The sequence below is a fragment of the Ixodes scapularis genome, unplaced genomic scaffold (genome assembly GCF_016920785.2).
Source record: "Ixodes scapularis isolate PalLabHiFi unplaced genomic scaffold, ASM1692078v2 PGA_scaffold5__190_contigs__length_132052651, whole genome shotgun sequence".
NCBI lineage: Eukaryota > Metazoa > Arthropoda > Arachnida > Ixodida > Ixodidae > Ixodes > Ixodes scapularis.
Window position 1 is genome coordinate 21,770,055 of NW_024609880.1, and position 23,377 is coordinate 21,793,431.

The 23,377-nt window shown below is 44.9% G+C and overlaps 1 protein-coding gene across 1 annotated transcript in view; it reads left to right on the forward strand.

Annotated features, from left to right (window-relative positions):
• The window catches only part of LOC8040819 (neuroligin-4, Y-linked), a 245,611-nt gene that overhangs the window by 60,254 nt on the left and 161,980 nt on the right, over positions 1-23,377 (forward strand). The window contains exon 2 of the mRNA XM_040214702.1: positions 1,689-1,874. Within this exon, the coding sequence (XP_040070636.1) occupies positions 1,689-1,874 (186 nt within the window). The remainder of the gene's footprint in view (positions 1-1,688; positions 1,875-23,377) is intronic.

Below are 23,377 nucleotides of genomic sequence, written 5' to 3' on the forward strand. Positions count from 1 at the left end.
GGCAAATTATACCTACACCGTACGCCCGAACTATTAAATTGAAAAGAAGAAAGGCAGCGAAGGTGGCGAAGGCCCGTCGAATGGCGATTAAAACGAAAAAGGACAGTAATATAACGGGCGACTTGCAGTTTTCAGAAAACGCGCACAAAAAAAAAAAAAAAATACTTCAAGCAGCGTTCAGGCCGCTGGGCGACTGGCGTCCCGGCGACCGACGCCGCAATGTCGCGCTCGTCGCGACTTCGCCTCTTGGCGCCTCCAGATTTCGCAACAGCAGAACAAACGCGCCGAGAGCCTTCAAATTTTGCTTTCATTTTGATGCTTGTGGTTGCGTTCTCATTTCTTGGGGAATATAGCTTAGCCAGCAAGAAAATAACACTCCCTCCCCCACACACACAAAAGCTCGCGCGCACACACACACACACACACCCACACACACACACACAAACATAAAGAAAAGCGCTTTATATAGCCCCTCGGCATAGTCAGTGACTCCATTTCACCTCACAATGAACCGAGATGGTCGCTATGAGCTACACGAGCCAATACGTAGTTTGTAACTTGTTTCGTGACTTCGCGCTCCCCTCGTTACCCCGCCCAACTGGAAGAGCACGTGACGCCCTCCAAGCTATGAATAGGGCCCTGTGGCTCGGAGCGTCCTCTGCGGTTTATTGAAAGGTGAAAGAGAGTATACAAGTGTACTCCTCCACGCCGAAGCCAATTCGTGCTCTACAAAGGCGGGAACTATATTTATATCTCGCATTATTAGCGAGCTTTCATCATGTCGTCGCTGCCGTTTCTTTAGCCAAAACTGAGCCGCTGGCGGCACCGTTGCAAATGTTTAATTGGGTTCGCGCCGCTACCCGCAAGAAGGCGCAGCTTACGCGTAACCGTTGCCAATGAATCGGTAACCGGCATATAAAATTTCAGTTCCGTGTCAATCGGGCTCAATAACAAATATTTGATATCAGTTACGATCTTGTTCCGGTTAAGTAAAAGAAAAAAAGAGTTTTACTCCGGTTTTCGGTTCCGTTAGATACCCTAGCTCAAAGTTGCGTGCAAAGGCGGATGATTACAACAGCCGCTTTGTCTCGTCTCACGGCGCCAGGAACGACACTTTGTCCGTCTAAACTATTGAGTTCTGATTTCTTCGCTTCACTGATTCCGCGCCATATTCATCCTCGAAGGAGTGTAAGCCAATGAGACAATCAAGCCGTCAGGCACCTCCGGTGTAATGATGCCTTTTCGAGAGCCACGTACCATTCGCTGACAAATTGCGCTATCAGCTTGTCGGCCCTAGATTAAAATCGACACAGCTCGCATGAGAGCAGTGCCCCAATCCATTCCCACTCCATTCCGGGCAACAACCATATAATTCCATTCCCGTTCCATTCCGGGGTCGCGAAAGTGCAGAAGGATTCCAGAATCACTTGAATGCCGGTGTGGCAAATCCGCAACACTGATTTGTAGTTCTCACACAACGTCACAGACGGCTCTTGATACTCGACAGAGGCTCATTACCAACGTCTCAACTATTCCATACGAAAAACATGACACAAAATTTTTTTTTTTTTTAAAATTGATTTGAATCTTAAGGAAACTCCTAAATAATTCGAGACCCTTTCTAAGGTGGGGGTCGTTGAGTAGGAGGAGTTGCGTCGTCTCACGGTGCTCGTTCTTTCGTCCCGCAGGTTTCCTTCCGGCAATGGAGAACAGCGCGCGTGGCAACAACGGCCTCATGGACCAGGTGGCTGCCCTGCACTGGATCCAGGGCAACATCGCCGAGTTCGGCGGAGACCCACGCAATGTCACCATCTTCGGGCACGGCACCGGAGCGGCCTTCGTCAACCTGCTCATGCTCACGCCCATGGCAAGAGGTGAGGCGAGCCGACGGTGACTGGCGGTTCGCCAACGAGTCTGCCTATTTAATCTCCGGGCGGGCTCTCTGGCAGGTTCTAACACCACGCGGCTGAGGCAGCGCTTTTGTCGGCATTGCGCCGGCGCGTAAAAATAATTTCTCAGATTGGCTCGAGGTGGCGTAATTGCGCTTGCGCCGTGTCAACACCAGCGCCACCGCTGCGGCGTGACGTTGGAGGCGCGCTTTGGTCGCAGCCGCCGCAATGCGACAGGTGGCGCAAGAGTCCATCCTCATTAGGGGTGTCGCAAACCTGCCCGGGTTCCAGTTCGACCATGGTCAACTTTTTCGAACTTTCAACGTGATTTTTGACAAAAGTTCGACTGAAGTCCGAGTTTAGTGCGCATGCGCAAAAACGAAAACAAAAACGAGTTGACTCCACCTAGCGGAGGAAAAATGCAACAGATGTTGGCTATATTGGCCATCACTGGTTCACATTACTGACAAACTTTAATTAAAAGAGCATATTTTCGCTTCTATATGGTGTAAATATTGGTAACCATTATATAAGATATAAAATGAACTACTTTCTAAATAATTTGCTTCCCAAAATTCGAAATATTCGTGTAGAAGCCGGGCAACACTGACCACAAGTCTCTTCGAACTTTAATGAAAGGCTGAAGGTCCGTCGAACCAGTCGAACTTGAGGTCCTACGTCAAAATTGAGGTTCGTCAAAAGTTCGCGACACCCGTAATCCTAATGAAGTCGTACCCGGATATATCAAGTTCAATGGGGATCGTAAACAAGGTCGATATATCAATATTTTGATATACAAAAATATGCTAAATTAGGCTCGAGTTGAAATTTCCTGTCGTCTCTGGTCGCGACAAACGGGGGGCTTATAAAATAGAGCATCCTAGAGCCGCTAGATAGGGTACAGCGTAGTTGGCGGAGACCGCTAACACCGCCGCGCTTACACGCCAGGTCCTCCACACAGCAGAAGCGGCAAAACGCGAAACTAATAAAGAAAAAAAAAAAAGAAGGAGAAACGGAAAAGCGAGAAGCACAAAAGAAATTTCTTGATCCGTAGAAAAAAAGTTAAACAAGCAATAAAAAAGAGTGCTGGCTAGATTCAAGCAGCAAAATAGAAAAAAAGAGGCCAAAAGAAAACGGGAAAAGCAATAACGGCAAAATAAAAAGGTAAACGAAGATAAGACGTTCAGAGTGCGATTGCACAACCGTTGTTGGCGTAACACGCAACTTGCCGAAGACTTGCTTTTTACTTTGCTTATTTTATTTTGGGGCTAGGGAGTCGCGCAGCATTAGCAGTGTTGGGGGAAAGGTCGCGGCTACCTTTCCGACAGCGGGGACTACCGGCCCTGCCTACGCGCGCATGGCCTTCCCTTTGCTTTTGCTATCCTCAAATTTTTTTTTTTTTTTCCGGTTCGTTGTCTCTTTTCCCACAACTGCTCTTTCGCTGCATATCTTCTCGCGTGTATGCTGGCCTGGTGGTCTGCCAGCCACGCAACTCAAGCGATGTGCTCGCCGCCGGCGCTATCGGATCGCGGTAAAAGCAACGGGCAGCCGGGCCTCGTTCGCTCTATCGATTGTCCCCGCCACGCTAGTTTGATACAAAAAGACATTGTTCCTATACTAGTACATGTGATTTTCAAGGGAATGTTTTGACTGCTTGTTATGCACAATAATTCGAAATCCCCGAGTGTGATATTACCGGGCTCGAATGTAGACCGATCTCACCAGCAAGTGTCTATACGCCACCGCTGCCGCGATGCATTGTAGGACCTTTAGTTTCTGCGCAGAGGGGCTGGTACGGTTGAGGGCGGAGATGCAGTGAAGGTTTAGCTGACAGTCAGCCTTTCATGCACAGCGTTGTCGTGTTGTTTCATCGAATAGTTTTTTTTTCCTCCGCCGTTATGGGGGTTATACGTATTGCGTCCCTGGCTGCAGCAACAACACCACCATACACAAGCGTGTCCAGCTGCTTAGCTATCCGACGGACCGGCAGTTGAGGGAATAACGGATCACCAAATTTTTCCGGGCAGGAATTAAGGGACGGTAAATGAGTCTTCGCTTGTTCGAGAAAGCTATGTGATAAAGTTTTTATGCGCGAAAACAAACTCACGCGGATTCTTATTGCCCTGTTGTTGAGAATGAGAAAAAAAAAAAAAAAAAAGCTGACTGAACTCGCGGAGTGATTACCCGGTTGGAGGTGCCTTAACATCGTGCTTGCTTCCGATTGTGTTTACGTCCCGATGCGGCATGTCGTGTTCGGCACTCATTCATTAATCACCCGACCTGTCTTTACCATTTCTGCACCATTGTTTTCCACGCTTACATTTTTTTTTTTTCAAGTTGTGCCAACGACTGGTGAAAGAGAGCGAAATTATCAAGATCTTTTTTCATAGGCCTCACTCGCTCGCCAAGTGCACGCGGGTAAGGGACGCTTCAAACATCCTAACTTCAAGGCTGGGAAGCTGGTACCACCAATTTTTTGAACACCTGAGTCGAAGGTAGAAGCAACGGACAAAAACATAATATAAACTAACATCGGTGAAGCACATTTGCAACGTGTAAACTAATGCCTCGTTCATCAACATCCTAAAACATTTTTGCCAAAATAAAGAATAAATTTATAAAAAAAAAAAACAGCTGCGCAACGCGCAATGCATTTCAAAGGGGGAACAGCGAGATCTGAATGTCTACAATAGCAAATATTGCTCAGAGTGTTTCTCAGCGAACTATTCAACTATATACGTTACACTACACTCTAAGAAAAAATGGAGGAGAAAGGAAGCAACGAGCGCGTCTTCCTCCCTTTTACTGACGCGCTCCCAAGCGGACACGAGAAAAAGGGAGAAACAAAACGTTTTTCTCCTTCTCCAGGCAGACGGGAAAAAGCTTTCGCCCTCCCGACTCATCTTCTTTCGGTTTCGTTGTTCGAGCACGTCGTGCACGTTGTTTTATAAAAGTTGTTGAGTTGATTGAGCTTCAAAGGCAGCGAAGGCCGCCTGTCATTTTGTCTTCTAGTCCAAAGTGCAGAATAGTTCGGTTGCATTGACGTTTTTATCACTACTTTTATCAAACGAGCAAACGAAGCCGCTAGAAACAGCGAAGTTCCGAAGCAGTGCCAGCAGCGCTACGTACACTGGTAAGATGGCCGTCTCCGGATTGCGGGACCCACGCGGAACTACAGTAGCGGAACCACGCGGAACTGTGTCGACGTTTTCGACGTTATGAAAGTCGCAGGAACTGCGTCCAAGACAGGCAGGTTTTGCTGCCGGCTGCTGGGTGCCTTCCGTGCCGAGTTCGGTTCGGTTTTCCGATGCCGAGTGCCAACCGGGGTTGAGGGTGGTTCTGTATTTCTGCGTGTCAGCAACATAGCAGCAACATCGTGAAGGCAGTGTTGTGGGTTGTGAACAGAAGACTGAAATTATCGCCGATGTGACTGTGTGTTCGCTATCAGTGGTGTAACAACAAGATGAGATATGACGTAAACTGTCGGGCATTGATGCCGCTGGTCGGGCCGTGATCGGAAGGGGCGGGTTGTCGCAGGTTGATATTCCGCTTTAAATTAAAAAGTTTAAGACCACTTGAGGGATTAGCTGCAATCGATTGACGTGCGGATAGTAATGTTGGAAAGCTCGTCTGAACAGTAAGCTTGTATCGTACAGTGGCCAATGTGACTGTCGGTTGTCACCTCTCCGAGAGCGATTGCGCTCTGTGGAAAGGACTGAACAGTACGAAACGATGACCGAAAGTACGTATATTTACGGTGTGGAATTTTAGCATTAAAAATAATAGTAGGTAAAATCGAAAAAAAGCTACCCTTTATTTTGTTGTTTAAATACACTACGGTTCCTGGAGAAACTGCCCTCCAAGCGGCGCGATGGGATGAGCGCTAGAAGTTTTCTAGCTCACCACAACGTAGCTCCATACACTTAACACCTGCCGTAAGTCGCGGCTTTGACTGCATTGAATTTAATCGAAAAGCGATTTTTCTGCCCGTGAAGAATCACATCCAGCTGAGTGAATATCCGCTCTACAGAGATTAATTTAAGACGGTCATTACAGCCGTGCGCGAACAGCACAAATAGAAGAAAAAAAACACTATAATAGAAATACAGGTTACGACATGCCGTGCGGGCAAACAAACTCATCGCTTCGAACAGCATTGGAGGGGCTTCATTTATTGGCTCTTAAATAATTACGACATAATCGAGGGTTTACTTTTTAATAAGAGATTCATCCCCTGAGCCATTAAAAATACTGTCATAGGTATGACATTGCTGGAAAAAAATCAGCATGCTGGGAATATTTCTTATTGCTTAGGCAGTCACCGAGAAATTCCGTACGTTCAAAACGACCAGTATAAAAGACGGAAACGCAGAAAACGGGTGTAGTGTTCGGGTTAACGTGCCGTTGTATTGATGTTGGTGTGCACATGTATGTGTATGCGCGCCTGATGCTTGTAGTGCGCATAATATGTCTATATGTGTGTATAATAGAGGTTCCCGCAGATGCGGAAGCGCAATGGTGACCTGGGGAAATAATTTTTTTTTCTAGAACACGCATTGGCGGTGCTTAGCACCACCTAACCTAGCTATTTGCAATTATTCTGCATGACCCTTGCATCTGGTGGCAAGCGATGTAACTTTTCTTCACGCTACGCGACAAACAGCGGCTTCCAATTTGTTCTTTTGAGAGCGGCTTTTGGTTTCGCGGATTGCTTTGCCATTCCTCCGTGATGTGCAGTTGACGAAGGAATTGTGATTCGAGGAACAGCAAAGGTAAGACGTAAAGTGCGCGAAGTAACTGGGTATCGGTTGTCTCCGTTTAACATTGCAGTGCTGACGACGAGAAGACAGTAACTGCTTTCGAAACGCAAGTTTCTGTACCGGCGGGGAATCTGGCTTCGGAAATAAACACAGTTCGCGGAAAGCTCGTGTTACGCTTTTATTTGCTGCTCCTCTCGCCTCGTACAAGAGGTGTAGCGTCCTCCTTAAGCCTTACTGAGCTCGATTTGTTTGATTCAGGGCCGCCATTTAGAGATGCAGGCGACGAAGGAACGAGTTGCTCCCCTGCTTCAGGGACGATAGTTTCTCCCTTTCTAAGGGAACATAGGTTATTAGACCGTTCCTTCCAATAGGGAGGACTATCGACACCCTTTTTTCTACGAGTGTACATGCTAGCTTCATCTTCAACAAACAATCAGACGGGGCGTCCTATTACAATGGTAAATGTCGGGCACAAAATATTGCGCAACATTGGTTTTTCCTTCCTGGGGCATATTTATAAAAGAAACTACATGTAGGTGCAAATTAAAGTCTTCATTAACATGCGTGCCGCTAAACAGCATCATGATTCTCAATATATTTTTAAGGGACTAAATAACATGTGATTTGTTGCCCAAAAGGGGTTCAATGAACCCGCGGTTATATTTAAAATATTCCCTCCTAAACATTGAAATTAACTTTGGGGTAAAAGCACAAGACAAACAGATGCCGCTTCGAGTGGGTCATCTGTTTAAATACCAGGACCGAAACAAAACAAATTGGACAGCACACTCATGCTTCCTTGGAGTGGGAAAAGTGGAACACATCTGTCTCTGGCTGTGTGATGCGTCAACGAGGAAAGAAGGCGACGGCGGCAGCTAGGTTTTCTACCTGCGTGTACGCAGAGCCTCTGCGTTTCCATCGTGTCCGTCGCGACCTTGGACTAGAGTTATGGCGGCACCCAACATGGCTTGGTTCACGCATGCACAAAGCGGTTGATGAGATGGGTCTATTGGCCAAAGTGCCAGAAGAGATTCGTCAGCTCGTCTTCTACTATACTTAGAAAAATATCATTGGATGTATTGGCAATTTTTCAGCACGTGTCTTAGAATCTACTTTCAAGGCTTCACCTTTAAGCCCCCAGGGGCTGTAATTATTCGATTCGCTCAAGAAGGCTGACGAGATTACCTGCCGCCACAGTATTCTGTTCATGTCGCTAGGAACTTTCGATTTCGCTGGTGTCGCCAATGGGTGTTTAGAAAGGAGGAAGCTACTTAACCCTTCTGATGTTACCGCGGTACAGATGCAATATTACCCCTGTAACGCGACTGTTCACCTTAAGGCTTTAGTAGTATTATTACAAACCAATGTGAGAATGCGGCAGAACGTCGCCTTAGGAAACAGTAGGCGAGAAAATGGGACAGTCAGAACTGCGCTTGTCAAGTTAAACACGACGCGAAAACTGCGCGAAAAAAAAACACAATTGTTTACAAAATCGCCCCGCAGATTGTCGTTAAAATGCAATACCATTTTCGTATTGTCATGCAATCTGTGTATGTTTTTCTTATTACACTGCTTTAGTACGGCTATGGAAATTTTAGAACATTTTTCGTCAGCGTTCATAAAGTCTTCTATCAAATATAAATCCAATTTATTTAGTTTCCTAGTCGAGATTTTTTACGGGTCTTAGTTAATCTAGTTGAGAGAGGTGTTCATTCTTTAATAATGAATTAGTGGTAACACCCAGCGCATGGACTTCTCGAGACAAACCAATGACTTTTGCTTAACATTACATAAACTCATCTGTTACCCTCTCAATATAGGAATATAGACATAATAGTTGTATTTTCCGTTCAGATACATGAGGTCTAAAAGCAAGCTATGTAATTGCTTCGTAGTAGTAGGTTTTATGTTGAACAATATGTTCAACATTCGTTGCGATATTTAAGGCATCGTTCTATTAGAGGCCTTCGAGGCACCCTAACTGAAATACTAAGATCGATGAAAGCCCAGATCAACAGTGTCAAGTATTTTTTTTTTTTTTTTTTTACGAAGACCAAAACCGAGGGAAACAGCTTACTGCAAAATACTTTTGAATCTGAAACCTTTGAAGGTTTTGAAGTCAGAGTGAGTGGCCTCACCCAGCTATACATAATTTAGTTTATTTTCTGTGTTCCTCGTTTCATAATTTGTATGCACTTTTTAATGCATCTGGGTCTCAAACATTCACGTGCGTTTCATTCGTGGAAGTGTGGCTTAAAATTTTTTTTCTAATAACCTAATTCAGTAACGGTCAATAGGCTAACGTATTAATAAATAAATAAATAAATAATTGAGAAACTGTATACCTCCCGTGGACCAAGCAATGAATTTTGCTGTAGTACTACTAAAAATTGGAAAGTTTCTCTCTGACATAGCGGAATAAACGTAATGTGCATCTAAACATAACATCCTTGCTAACGGCGTTTGCCGTTCAGAAGTTGATATATCGTATCATATTGGTTGGTTATCATATTGGTATAAAACGGATACGCGCCGCCTGATTCTTTGGTTATCGTGTGCAGACGGACACGAAAAGTGTGGAACGTTTGCTCAGAAGGATTATCATATTTAAAAAAAGCAAGCGGAAAAGCAGTCACTCTACTAGAGGTCCCAAAGGATCATGCCGATTGAGTTTCCGAAAAGGGCGCGATCAGGCGGCACGGATGGAATCCGTAGAGCGGAAAAACAGATTGTATATGCATGGCATGTCGTGACGCTCTTGTTGCACCTCGCAGTGAACTGCAAATCATACTACGAAACATAGGAGACAACCCCATGTCGTGAGGGCCACGTTACGTTAAGGGGGAGGGGGGGGGGGGCAGTGTCGCGCGGGGCACCTTGACAGCTTGTGTACGTTCGTAGCGCTGGAGTGCTTAGGGTGGCACATTCCCCCCAATGCAGTCCATCGTCAGGTGAAAAGGAGAACCTGAATCATTTAAGCAAAAACTCAGTTCAATTCGTTTCCCGGACTGAGTTTGGGCAGCATTGAATGTAATCCGCCTTGAGTTTAGATCAAAATGCCCGCGCAATTATTACCGCGCAACATGCGGTGCATCGCTGCACCGCCTGCTATGTGCCAAAGTCGTGGTGACTAGTGACGTCATCGCTGGATCTCCAAGCCAGCTGAAATGTGAGCAAGAATTACCTCACACCGCCGATGACGTGTCACTTTCACTGGGTTTCCTTCTTCCTCACCAACCTTGCTCTCGGCGGAGAGCAGAAGGCAGGGCTGCGCGGAGAATTTAATTTCTGATTACGTCGTTCAATATTGACGTCGTAAATTATGTTTACACACATCACATTTTAACAGGCATATATCCACGCACTCACCACTTTCCCAAAGTAAAAAACCGCTTCCAGTTCCTTTAGACCTGCTGTTTTCTTTACTAAAATAAGTACTATCCGTTTCAATGGTTAAATTCAAAATTGGGCTTACCATGCATCACCTTGGAGTGCCAACTTGGGTCAACAGGGTATTCAAGAAAACATGTTAATGGCTTGGCTCGGTCCTTACTCTTTAAATATCCCAAATTAGACATATTTCCCTAGATGGAGGATAGTTACTCAGTAATAAAGGACTTCCAGTAGAAATGTGGCACTACTTGCGAACGGCCAAAACGGATTTGTTCACTGATACACAAGAGCTCCACCTGAGTTGTAAGCAAATCAATTCTTGCCCATGACTGTTTAGTCAAACACCACTAGATTCTTTTTCGAAGACTGCCTTCCAAAAAGGACAGATTGGTGCCCATTCTCAACTCCGGAGAAGGGAACACCACCCAGCGGAAAAGACGCGCATTTTAAAAACGGGGAGCTCATGCTGCCGATATGTCCACAGAAAGTCGCCGCGGTCTAGCGGCGAAAATACAATACTAGGCCACAAGGGAACGGATCGCTAAAAAAGGATACAAAGCTATATCACAAGTGCTTATTTTGCGCACGTTTCACTCCTTTATATGAACTCGTTCGCGTGTGTTATTGCCCCTTTTATTTTGTCCATTATGAGTATACAATAATACTGGCGATTTCAGTTGAAATCGCAAAAAAAGGGTCATCCCTGAAATATTTTTGAAAAAATATATGCGCTGGGCAAATTGTTTACTTGGACAAAACATATAATCGCTTGGTAATCATGTCTCTTTTGTATTTTTGAGATATAAGAGACCAAAAACGAATTTTAAAATTTGGGAGATCGTCACATGTTGCATACGCGGGAGCACCTCCGGACTCGGATACCTTCCGAAAAGCAAATATTCTGTTTACATTGGCTTTTAAAATTATATTTAAAAAATATATATATACGCAACAACTCTCGGTTGTTGGTATTTGTTATTTTTTTTTATCCAGGAAACAGGACCCTTGTCGATAGTTTCCCGGATTCTATTGATGCTATTTTTATTTCGTTCAATATTACGACATACGTTATGTACCAAATGAAAGTACATATTCACCGAGAACAATGTGATTATAATCGTATGATGTTCCAAGGGAGCACGCTGTACTGCGCCGATATTAGCGTCAAAACCGTAAGATTATGCCGACTGGATTTTGTTGCGGTCAATATCTGTGACGTATCGGATGGGTTGCGCCGACGTCATCTTGACATACCGTACCCGCCGCCGTTTTTTGTTGCGTAGGGAGACTCTTTTGTGAATCGGCTATGCTGGCGAGCTGTTCGGATTTCTTGACCAACTCAAAACCGACGTTCCCAAAAATCCGAGGCCACCTAAGCTCTTCTTCTGTGCTTTGAATGCGTAAGCATGAATGTCGTTCTCCCGCTCCCTTAGTTCGTCTGCGGCGTAGTGGCATGGGCGGCCACGTTTCAGTACTGCCGAGGTTCCGGCAGACGGTCGAGCGCGCCCTCTCGTGAGCCGCGCTGACCTCGGCTGTGCAACCTCCTCCGCGTTGTGCAGCCACTGCGTGCGCACCACTGCCAGAAGTGGCGGTTTTTGGAACCACGCCGCACGAGAGCCAATGGGAGCCTGGTTCCTTGATGACGCGCGCCAGCCAATGGGAGCATAATCCATCAGGGATTTGGCTTCACTTCGGTCCTTTTGAAGAGGTGAATTTAACTGTCATATTGCGTGGCTTAATTGCGCGCCTTCAAAGCTGGGATGCTTCAGATCGGGGCTTCAGTTCACTCATTTGGGACAGGGGTATTTAGCTGCTATTCGGCGCGGCTGGTAACGTCGGATCGCTTCATGAGGCAGTTGATTCTTTCGCATTAAAAGAAGAAAAATAAGCAACACGGACTCCGCTTACTTTTAGACCGAAAAAGCACAGACAAAGCAAGCAGAGAGAGCTCGGCTGCATTGGCCCTCTGCCTACGACCTTGCCTTCTGTTCAGCCACCCCACCTCCTTTTGTGTCGTCGTAAGTCTGGTAGGTAGATCAATCAGAGGGATAGAGCAAAACACGTGACAGCTTTTCGTGGGACAGAACCGCTTGGACGAAACTTGTCACGTGACTCGCTCTGACGCGATGACGCGCAGGCACACAGGGGCTGTAGTCTTCGCCGTTTGACAAGTGATGATGATGGGTGGAGGGCTGAGGTTCACGTAGGTGCGATTTCTAAAATGCGCGCTTGTTTAGTATTTTCCTGCTTTCTGTGCATTGCTGTTGCTACCGTTGTTTTTCGTCGTGATCGGCCGGAATACGTTGATGCTAACGTTCAGGTAATGGCTGCTTTCTTTGTCGGAGTTCGTGAACATATTGTGCTGTGTTTGTTGCTCACGCTTCCACAAAAAGAAAATGCTAATCGGTGACAGCGATTCTTCCGTGGAATTTGGGTGACCTTGTTCTTTCTCGAGCATGCTCTTTGCTGCCCAAGTAAGATTATTCGTGTTCCACGGATTGCATTAAATCGCTTTTTTTATTCGTAGATTCACTGCAAGTATGCTTCTGATTGTAGTCCTGCTTCCGGCAACCTCCGACACTCTAGAAAACGGTACGATATATGAGCGAAGGCTGCGTTGCAGTATCTGGTATTGAAATCAGAATCATCGGAACGATCTACTAAAACTCTCTAATCTCCACGGTGTTTGATTCGTGAGTAATTCATTTGAGTAATTTGCTCTCCGTTTCACTAAGAAGTCAACTGCGCCAAGAACAAGCTGTGTGTAAGTACTGTGGTCTAATAGACTTACGTGTGTAATCGAAAACAATTCTGTTTATGTATGCATTTGTGCGAGGCGCGCCTTATATTTACAATTAACGTGCAAGCCAATACTGCCGATATTTCTGATACAAAGCGAGCTTATAGGCGACGCCCGGCCGTTAGAGAGCAGAAGCGCATGCGACATCTGGCCGGTACCTCGCCTTCATCACGATCTGGGCAGTACTCGCACGATATTCCGACGATACTAGTCCCGAGGTTCAACGGCGGTACGCCAATAACCGCCGGATGTCGGGATGTGATGCAAAAGCGTACATTCGGTCGATATTGGCCTACACTGGCACAGCACTGATCGAGTATCGCCGCGCTGCTTGGGTTCTTTCGGTAAACGACGTCTTTGAATACCAGAAAAATCTCTAAAAGTACAAATTTCAAATCTCTTCTTTTTGAAGTGTAATTTTAAGATATCTTAATTTTTCCGTGTGATATCCCTCGGTAAGATGTGAACATTTAATAAAAATCAAATGTAACATATGGTTTGGACATATAGATGAGTAAATTTAATATACAAAATATTTCAAGTGATATTTTAAGACTTGAAGTTGGGTCTTCGTCATTTGTATGCCTAATAATTAATCAATTCTAGGAACCTTGTTAGAGGTATCATTGGCTTCGATGTAACCATCACCTTAAAGCGGCACTCAAGTGGTTTTTGAGTTCGTGTTTTGACGATGAAAACTGAATCTAGACGCCCTAAGCATCCCTAAAAACCAAAACGTGTAGTCATGCAGTGATTATTTCTTTAATAAAAATGTAATTGAAGGCCGCCAAACCTCGGATCCATCCGAAAACGAAACCACTCTCATTGGTCACCGCTCGCATATCAAAACGATCTCGGGCCAATGGCGTTGGACGACGTTTCGTCGCGCAGTGATCCCGAGGTAGCCGCACGGCCGCACCGGCCGAACCTCTTTGTCATTCTAGTCTCGATCATGGCGGAGTTCTCTACGCTCGAGGACCTGACACCGTTAGAGTTTGAAATTCTTCGGCGGACAGCCGACCTGGGGATGATTTCCTATGACGCCACTCCGACGTGCGATCTGGACGATAGCAGCGCTTCGGAGTCGTGTTCGGGTTCCGAGGACGACGAAACGCAGACCTTTTCGGGCGTTCTTCGATTTGCGGTTGGGGCAAGCCGTAACCAAAAAAACATTTGGCATCGCAGCGTAACCTCTGGTACGTGATGTCAAACGATGTCGCCACGTTGACTTTCGCCTTGGGAGGACGGCAGGTTGGTTCAAACATGTGCAACGAGCGCGTTGCCTACGACTGCGTCCGTTGCAACCGGAGCGACCGGAACGACCGCTCTGCGCCGCGCGTACACACACCTCCAACCACTGCAACAAGCGCAGCGGGTGGGCGGCACGGCGACCGCTTCTACGCCGCCGTTAGCTGTTTTAGCGGCGCCTCTAAAAAGGGGAGGCACTGCCACTTAATGCCATAACAAAATATAGACACAAGTTTCTATAGTCTAAAGCTTTATTTTTTTTTTCATTATAGGCTTGCAGGGTACAGTGGATGAAAAAAGAAATAAAAGAAAAAGATTCAATACGCCGTCTTGGACGATCACGACTCTAATACACGACTTTGCCAATAGTACAAATATCGCCACACGCCTTTTCTGCGAATATAAAAGACATGTAATCTTAGCAGGGATATAGCGACGTAGAAATATAATTTCGTGATCAGATAGACGTTGCGAGCGTTCAGGATTGCTAACATTAATCACTTTTCTCCGGTGATGAAAACGCGTGAAAATTCGCATCCTTTATACGGTACGCGTCAGTAATACCTTGAACTTGAGCACACGCATGAAATGCGCCAAATAAGAAATCCGGGGGATGTTCGAGGAAACAAATGCTTGGAAGCACCACTGTAGTCGAAGTAAACAAACACTACGGCACGGGCGTTTCTGCTGTCTTGAGAGTGCCGCCACGACATCGCTGCACGAGTAGGTGGATCTTCCCTTCTAGTACGTGCTGGGTTATCACAGCGACACACGACGGAAATTCACAGTCAAGGATAGCGCTTTTACGCGGAACGATGAGCTTTCACCACGCCGTCCACGTCGACGATCACCACCGACGACATGTTTGAGGCGCGAGTTCATGATACGTGCGCTTCCGCGCAGCCCGAGGGAACGGGAAATTCACCATTCGCGGAGGAAGGCAAGGAGAAAACGTAGTCCCTTGTTTGTGAAACGATAATTGCAATATCGCGTATTCTAATCTAGAAATGTTTTACGTCTTGTGAAATTATCATGCACAACATATCTAAAGGAACTGAAAAATGTTTCTTTAGTGAAACTTTACAAAGGCCGCCAAAATTTTCAAACATACGATAATTTCATTGGTCGGCGCAGGAACAGAAAAGAGTCCGCACGTATTTTATACCTGCGGGATTAATAGGTGGTTCTGCCTTCTAAAACTCAAGATACTCATTCACTGACACTTCCTTAGCGCCATCGCACCAAAAAGTAGCTTCGCAAAAAACCACTTGAGTGCCCCTTTAACTCTTATTCGGGCAGTCGTATAAAAATAAGACTAAAATTATGAAATAATCTGTACTTAGGTATAGCAACCATTTGAACACTGAAACGATATTTTTTCAAAGTTTTTATTTGTGATCCAAGAAATTGGATATGTATCCTCCAGTGCACACTGCCCGTTATGGGAGAACAAAATGTCGAAATCCAGCTACACAGTCGGAACTACTTCTTATGTAATAGGTTAAAGCAGTTTCTTGGGGAATTTCCTCTCACTACGCAAAGCCTCACTTTGCACTTTCCGCATGCCAGTGACGTCTACCCGCTGCGGCAGTGCACGCAGCGACCTTTCGCTTCTAGTGCATACAGGTGATGCACACCGTCGTAACGGACATCACTGACAGAAGCTGTCGTAGGCTGCTTTCTTGGGTACTGCTCTGCAGTTTCTTCGTCGAAGCTGGAAGAAGGCCTGCCTCTTTTTGATGGTCTTGCACGCCTGAGGCTCTATGAAACAGCTCATTGAAACTTCTTCAGTCGCATTGCTTTCATGTTGGTGAGTTGTGACTGTCGTCTTTAGGTAGCCAAGCATTGTTCACAGAAATATCAAGAAGCTGGCCGAAGATGCCTAAGCACCAGCGCCTTGTGCGTAATAGATTGCGCTAAAGCCCTGCGAACACGTCTGCAAGATGCACCCAACACATGTCAATGTTTCTACTCTCCTTCTTGTCATAATACTTTCAGGCTCGATTGGGTCATGCGAAGCACAAGAGCTTGCAAGTGTTACAGTCTTGTTGTCGGCCCATTTCACTTCAGCATGTTCTGCCACGTTGTCCACCTTGTACTCATACCTGCCTCTTCCAACCTTCAGCAGGGACTTGTCAATCTTTAAGCAGCAGCCTTGAAGTCTGTTGATGGGAATGGTACCACGACTGTGCAAAGTGTACCTTTCCTTCAGTCGCGTGATACGTTTCAGGGATGTGAAGAAATTGTCGAAATACACGATGCGTTCACCTGCCCGAGGGATTCTGCTGCTCAAGTTCAATACGACTTTTGCGCCGAGTCCAAGCATCTTATCTACTGCTACAAAGATAATGCCTTCGAACGTTGATGCACCAGTGGAAAGCATAAAGTCGTGCACCATAACAGAAAGACCAGCTCGTACAAACAGCTTGCAGCACCAATTGTTCCATTTTTAGAGGATATACTGCCTTATGTTCCCTGCCTTTTTCCCCTTGTACGGAATAATTAGTTCATCAATCGAGAATAGATTATGCTTTCAGTCGCCTAGCCCTTGCTGCAGGTTGTCAACAAAAGGGATAAACCTGCGGAGCTTTTTGGAGCGCTTCACCCCCATCACATTCACTATCTTGTCAAATCTTGTCAGATTGTCCCAATAGTCTTCAAACGATGTCATACCGACCGCTCCCATTATGAGAATTCCGAGGAAGGACCTCATCTCTGCAGCATTAGTGTTGATTGAGGAGCCAGACTGTTGAGCGGAGTACAAACTTATCTGATAAACCACACTTTCGATTAACTCACCATCAAGCTACATAAGAAAATTCTGCATTGGTGTAAAATGCTCTTTCGGAAGAGCAAGCGTCGATTCTGGAGCTCGGAAGTCGCGGTCGAAGCTTCTTTTTAAACTTCTGCTTTTCATTATGTTTAGACGGGACAGCTTTCCTGGGCAAATCGTCTTCGTCTTCCGACGAGGATTCTTCCACTTCCGAGGTAATTCCTCTTGGCTTGAAGCCGGTGTCATTTCCCGTGTCGGTATCATTACCGGCTGATGGGTCGATGTCGGATATTCCTACTTTAGGAGGGGTAACTCTTGCTCTGTTTCTCAATCGTGAACCATTAAATGTTCTAGCAGCAATTTCCTGCATTAATTGTTTTTTAAATCAAAATTAAAAGGAAGTTGACAAAACACAGTGATAGCTTCTGGGTTGTAAATGGAGAGAAGCAGGGTAGCAAATATAGTCATTAAATTTGTTGGCTGGCTAGGCGGTGCAAGCTACCGCGCGCTCGAAAGAGTAGAGCCACTATACATCCATCTATCCATGTGTTTTCGAATACCTTATACGGGCAGTGTGTCTCATGGGAAACAGATGGACGATCCCTTTTTTCTCAATATTTGTATGGCAGTTTTTCCTTAAAAATGCATCACACATGTCTGCATACTCTCTTTTAAAATCGAAACTTCAGATTATGGTTATCAGGTACAATTCCGGGATAATAACTGGTTCCTACCTTGGCCACGCCGTCGCCAGCACTAGACGCCGCCATCTTCATCTTCAACGAGAGAACAATTTCTGGGGGCACCAACAGATGGCGCAAGGTGTTTCCGCGGTCGTGGAACAAGTGCCCTATGGGATACATTGCCCATTTGGGGAATGATATTTTTTCCGTGGCTTTTAATAGCGCATTCTAAGTCTTTATCCCGTGAGATAGAAAAACGAAAGAGACTGGTGCATAGACGGGATGTTATATTTAATATACGAGGGTTTTCCTACATATCCACATTTATTAACATAAAATAACCTGAACTAACAACTAAATCGATTCCTTAAATCCTCTCACGAAAAATAAAAAAAATGCATATACTCCCCTTCAAATGGTTTATACGAAATGATATAGTAATTAGATTAAAAAAAATATTTTAGATGTTCACTAAATGTCAGGTTTTTCCAACTCCGCTTCTGCACGCACAGAAAGCCTTGTAAAAATGTAGGCTTGTTTACACCTACTGATACTCCTTTTTTTAGAAATAGAAGGCTTTCATAGGTCGTGGGGAAGTATTGAGGGTTCTATAAAAGATCTGGTAATGCAGGTTCACGAGAACGTTTCATGCAAACGAGAAGCACCCTTCAATCGAGGTTACATTACACACGATGCTTAGCTAGTTCAAAACGGCCGTACTACAATAGTGGTTTAAGTTGTTTTCTCGGTTTACACGTGCTTACACTCTTAGAAAAGGGGAGTAGTAAGGCGTTCTTTTAAGGGACTAAGTCGATATCACTGAGAGTGATCGCCCAGAATGGCAAAACCCCAGTTCAGTCCTTCCCTTTACTTTTAGTCTTTTTGCATTCGCCCCTTTTAGGTCGAAATTCTGATCTGTTAAAAGGAGTGTTTTTAATCTCGGGCGGAACCAGCTGAACAATGGAAGGATGGAAACAGGAGAAATGAATGGCGAACACGAAAGAAAAGTGGAACACCAGGCACCGAACACAATACTCTTCTTGTGAAAAGGAAGTTATCTATAACATACCGCTAACCTGTGGGCGCTGCTATATAGGACATACCGGTCGATGTATTAATGACAAAGCACGCGAACGTGCAGCAAAACTTAGGAACCTCGCGGGACAGGACATTTAGCTGCCCATTGTAGGACATGCCCTGTGTAAACAGAGCTGGACCATTTTCACACAATAGGACACCATAAAAAGCAGATAGCAAGGGAGGTATTAGAGGCCCTTGCTATAGTCGAACAATATGAGAAATCCGTGAGCTTCCCTTCAAAAACCTTAGAAACCAAAGAAAAGCTTTTTGTACACGGTACCTTCCGTGAGTATTTGAGTAAAATCAGAAGCAAAAAATCAGAGCAGTTCGTAAAGAAAAAGCAGAGGCTAAAAAGGGGGAATGGATATAAATTAATAGAAGAGGAAGACGTAATAGAGCAAAAAAATAGTCAGAGTGCAGGCGAGCTGGCGTAAGTTGAGCATGATTGTAAACCTGAGACTGGAGCAGAAAAGAGAACACAACAGAAGGTAGAAAAAAAGGAAGGCAACGTCTCAAGCAACGTCTGATTGAGACGTTGCCTCCTCTTTTTCTACCTTCTGTTGTGTTCTCTTTTCTGACCCAGTCTCAGGTTTACAATCACGTAATAGAACAGTTGGCATTGCAGGGGTCGATCGCCATTCTTTTCTCCTGTCTCCCTCCTTCCTTTGTTCAGCTGTTTCTACCCGGGTGTATTATAACCAACTAGCACAGGCGATTCCCATACGGCGTGTTTTTGATCCCTACAGCAGGGCATCAGGGACCAAGTTTGACTCTTCAGCGAATTAATTATGGTCCCTAATGCGCCGTCGTGTCCACAATTGGAGAAGTATCTTTGATCCATTTTAGAATTGGGGAGTAACTTTTCCTTCCTTTGGGGATTAGTTTTGGCACTTAGGGGGGCGATATTTATATTGAAGGAGAAGTAACTTTTGTCCCTTCGAACACAACTTATGAACACTTTTATAAATAAATTTGATAGAAATTACGTGGTTAGTTTCTTCCGTTTAAGGATGACATTTGACACTTTCAGAGGCTATTTTTATAGAAGCGAGGGAGTAACTTTCTTTCTTTTTGGAGGAATATGGATGTTTTTAGGCACAAATCGTTCAGTATTACAGGAGCAAATTTCGTCCCTTTGAGGGTAAATTTTGATACTTTTAGAGATGAAATTTATAGTAATAAGGAAGTAACTTTTGTCCGCTTGTCGAAGAATATTTACACTTTTAGAGACGAATTTTCTAGTAGTGAGGCCCTTTAGCTGTAAATAGGAGTGAAAGGTTTGCGGCATCGAATGACTTCCGGTTCCGAAAAGACAGATTGTGCAACTTGTCTGAAGAGGGATCTCTCCTGAAATGTTGAACAAAGTGTCTTTTCAGAAGAGGAAGGTGTTCAATACCACAGACGTTTCACACACGTTCACAGCTGAAATGTGGATATATTGAAGTACATCTGAAAAGTTGTCCATCCTTTATAGGGAAAAACAAGCCTGTGTTACCAAACAAGCAGCATCATGTCCTACGCCAATCTAAATGGTAATGACGCTTGTGAAGACTGGAGATATGCGAAACTTGATGAGATAAACAGCGCAAAAATGTACAAAAGAAAGAGACAAACCGGACAGGACAGAGATATGTCCTGTCCGGTTCGTCTCTTCTTTCCCCCTGCCAGTGAAGATATAGGGGCACTGGACCAACAGGCTGTCATCTGCAACAAACATGACCTGAGGTTCCACTTTACGATTCCCAGTCCAGACTTATAACAGTCAGAAATTATCATAACTGCCTAAGAGTAGCTGAGGAGATCGGAGCAAGCCTGAGTCTCTAGGAGGAGTTGAGGAAGCAACAGTGGTTATTTGATGGATTAGCATAGTTTTGTAGCGCATTAAAATTCAGTCTCATTGCTTTATCTGTCCATATCCGACGGAACAGCCTACTGCAGGGGTCTCAAACACGCGGCCCTCGAATTTTTGGGATGCGGCCCGCAAGCCCACGGCTACAAAGCCCCGTTCGGATGTCTCAAGCACTATGTGCGCCATAGGGGTCTCATGTAGTCGATTCATTTCCGCTCGAAAGGCAACACTGCTGTTATCTGTTCAAACAATTTGCACTACACTATAGTTTTTTAGTATTGTTTTATCATAGCTTTTTTTAATGCTACTTCCGATGCCACTATTCTACTACTAGGTTACACGCAACAGCTGTTTGCTCAAGGAGACACCTCAGCTGCACCAACTCTCGCTTAGCAGGAGCAACTTGCCAAAAAACAAAACTATTGCACGGTTTTCTGTGTGTCCGAAAATATAACTAAAATACAATTACTTACCAAGCAAGAACTGTCTTATGAAGTGATTTTTTGTTTGTTTTTTTTCAATACATGTTGAACGCAAATAATCCCCACTGAATTGGGCAACATGGCAATGGCAGTGTGCTTGACCTCTTGTTCTCTTCAGACATTCAAGCAGGTTGGCAGGGCAGTGACATTTTAAACCTTGTTATTACGTTGGCTGTGCTCTCAGATCCACCCAGCCGTCGGTTATAAAACTGGTAACCATGCTTTCTGCACATACTCATGCGCATGAGGGCAGGGTCAGGTAGTAAAAGACTTGTCTAGAGAGCTCATGGTTTCTGCCAACCAGTAAGTTGAGCCCTTGGAAGTAAATAAATAGCAAGATACGAACAACGGCTTCATTTACTGCAAATGTCTGCTGAAAAATAGAAGTCTAAAATAACAAAGGCTAAACTGCACTTTTTTATATATATTCTGAATCATGTAGCCATATGATGATCTCGCAGAAGAGGGCCGGTCTTGGTTTTCCCTTAGTCGCCATGAGAACCGTTGGCAGGTTTTCCGAGGCAACACCGAAATATCGCACCTTCGCCTTGACGCCACTAATACGAAATAAAGCTCTGCAAAGATCTGTAATAAAACTTATTTTGACATCTTTAGTGTGCTCGAAAATATTTATAAACCGCCCTTTCAAGTACAGAAAACGGGAAGAAATCATAAATTATTAGTTGTAACAAAATAACAAATCCTGCTAGTGGGATGAAAAAGGAAACCCATCATGGCGCCAGGCTTCAACATGACACGACTAACGGCACGTTTACGCCAGGAGATGAGCCGCAACCCGCAAAGCAGATCCGCGCGTTGGGGCACATTTTTTCCCAACCGCTTTGTCGTTAACCCATAGGAACTCCCGCAGGAAGGTTCCCTTCGCTAGCGGTGTGAATGCGCCATAACGGAGGTGGTGGTGGTCTTATCAGGGTACTTACAGCTCCCAAGAGCATGAGCAACATCGGTACAGGCAGGTGGAGTTTTAGGGGTAGTAAGCAACATATTATCTCGTCTGTGCGCTTTAGGGCTGGATAGTCGTCTACAATATTGGAGATTGTGGGGCGTGTGCTGATGTACTCTCTTTGCCCAAAACGTCCTCTCCGTGGCATCTTTGACCATCTCCATATCCGTAGCCGTTTTATTCCTTTCTCTTCTCATTGCGTCCATGTGGCCACCTATGAAATGTCAATCTTCAGCCATGGGCGAGGATACTCACAGCTTCCGAAAATTAAAAGGAACGAACTAAACCAACCTTGAACATAATAAAAACGCTCCGAGATTTCGAAAAAGAAAGGGCGGACCGAAACACGAGTCTCAATTACCACCGGCTCGTTTGCGCCCTAACATTCTGTTCATGAACCAACCCTGTGCATTCTGTCCGCCCTCCACCAGTACTCGAATGTTTTTTCTGCACCACGAGCACTTCTCTGATAACATTCAACAAGAGACAGAGGAGTATAGAAGCCCGAAATCAATAGGTTAAAGAACTCAATATTCAGATATCGCTCACTTGTAGTTCAACACCTCCTAGGCCGCAAGGCCTTAGTGGTGCTGAATTCTGCCACCTCTCATAGGTCAGCGCAAGGCAGACTGGAATAAGTGCTGCATTAGCATTCCGCTAGCACCAGTGTTCTTACCAACTAAACGCGAGTTCAAGGCCAATGACAACACAATATTTTCCGCTTTGTACCTTCCACTGAAATATAATATTTCACAGAGAAAATCCAGCACTAAGGTATTGGTATTTAAAAGGTGTCAGGCCAACTCAAACTGAAAGTGTCCTTTTAGTAGAGCCATAGAAACATTTTGTGTCCTAATGACAACTGCTCGTGGCATGTGCCAATTTATTTTTACGAGACTTGTTTTTTATGTGGCTGCTTATGTCTCAAAAAGACGATGCTGTGTGGTTGAACCCTATGCGTTGTGTCAGATACTGTCATAAAGTATTGTGACTGTCATAACCAGAACTTATTAATGCACAATTGAATGACCGTCAAGACGAGGAAATTGCACCTTAAGATAAAAAATTATGACAAGTCGTTGATACCTGAAAGGACGTTAAAAACGTCGGGGCTCTAATCCACGCTCTGAGCGTGGTCGGCTAGCGAAGCTGTGGTGTCACCTGCAACAATTTCCCACTGCACTCTACCAAATGATTGACGAAATAAAAGTAAATGCACTTCACCAAAACTTTTTATATATGAAAAGCTTGGGACGTTACTCCCCACGTCGCCAGCTGCCGTCGCCGCGGCATCTTGAGCAACAGTAGTCATTACCGTGAAACGTATGTGGTGAGCACTACGTGCTTCGCATTGTTATGAGGCGCGCTTCATCATCCATAATGTGGCTTGGATGCTTGTTTTGTGCTTGTTCTTTTTTTAATAACATGAATACTGTGCCGTATGTTGTATCTGTGA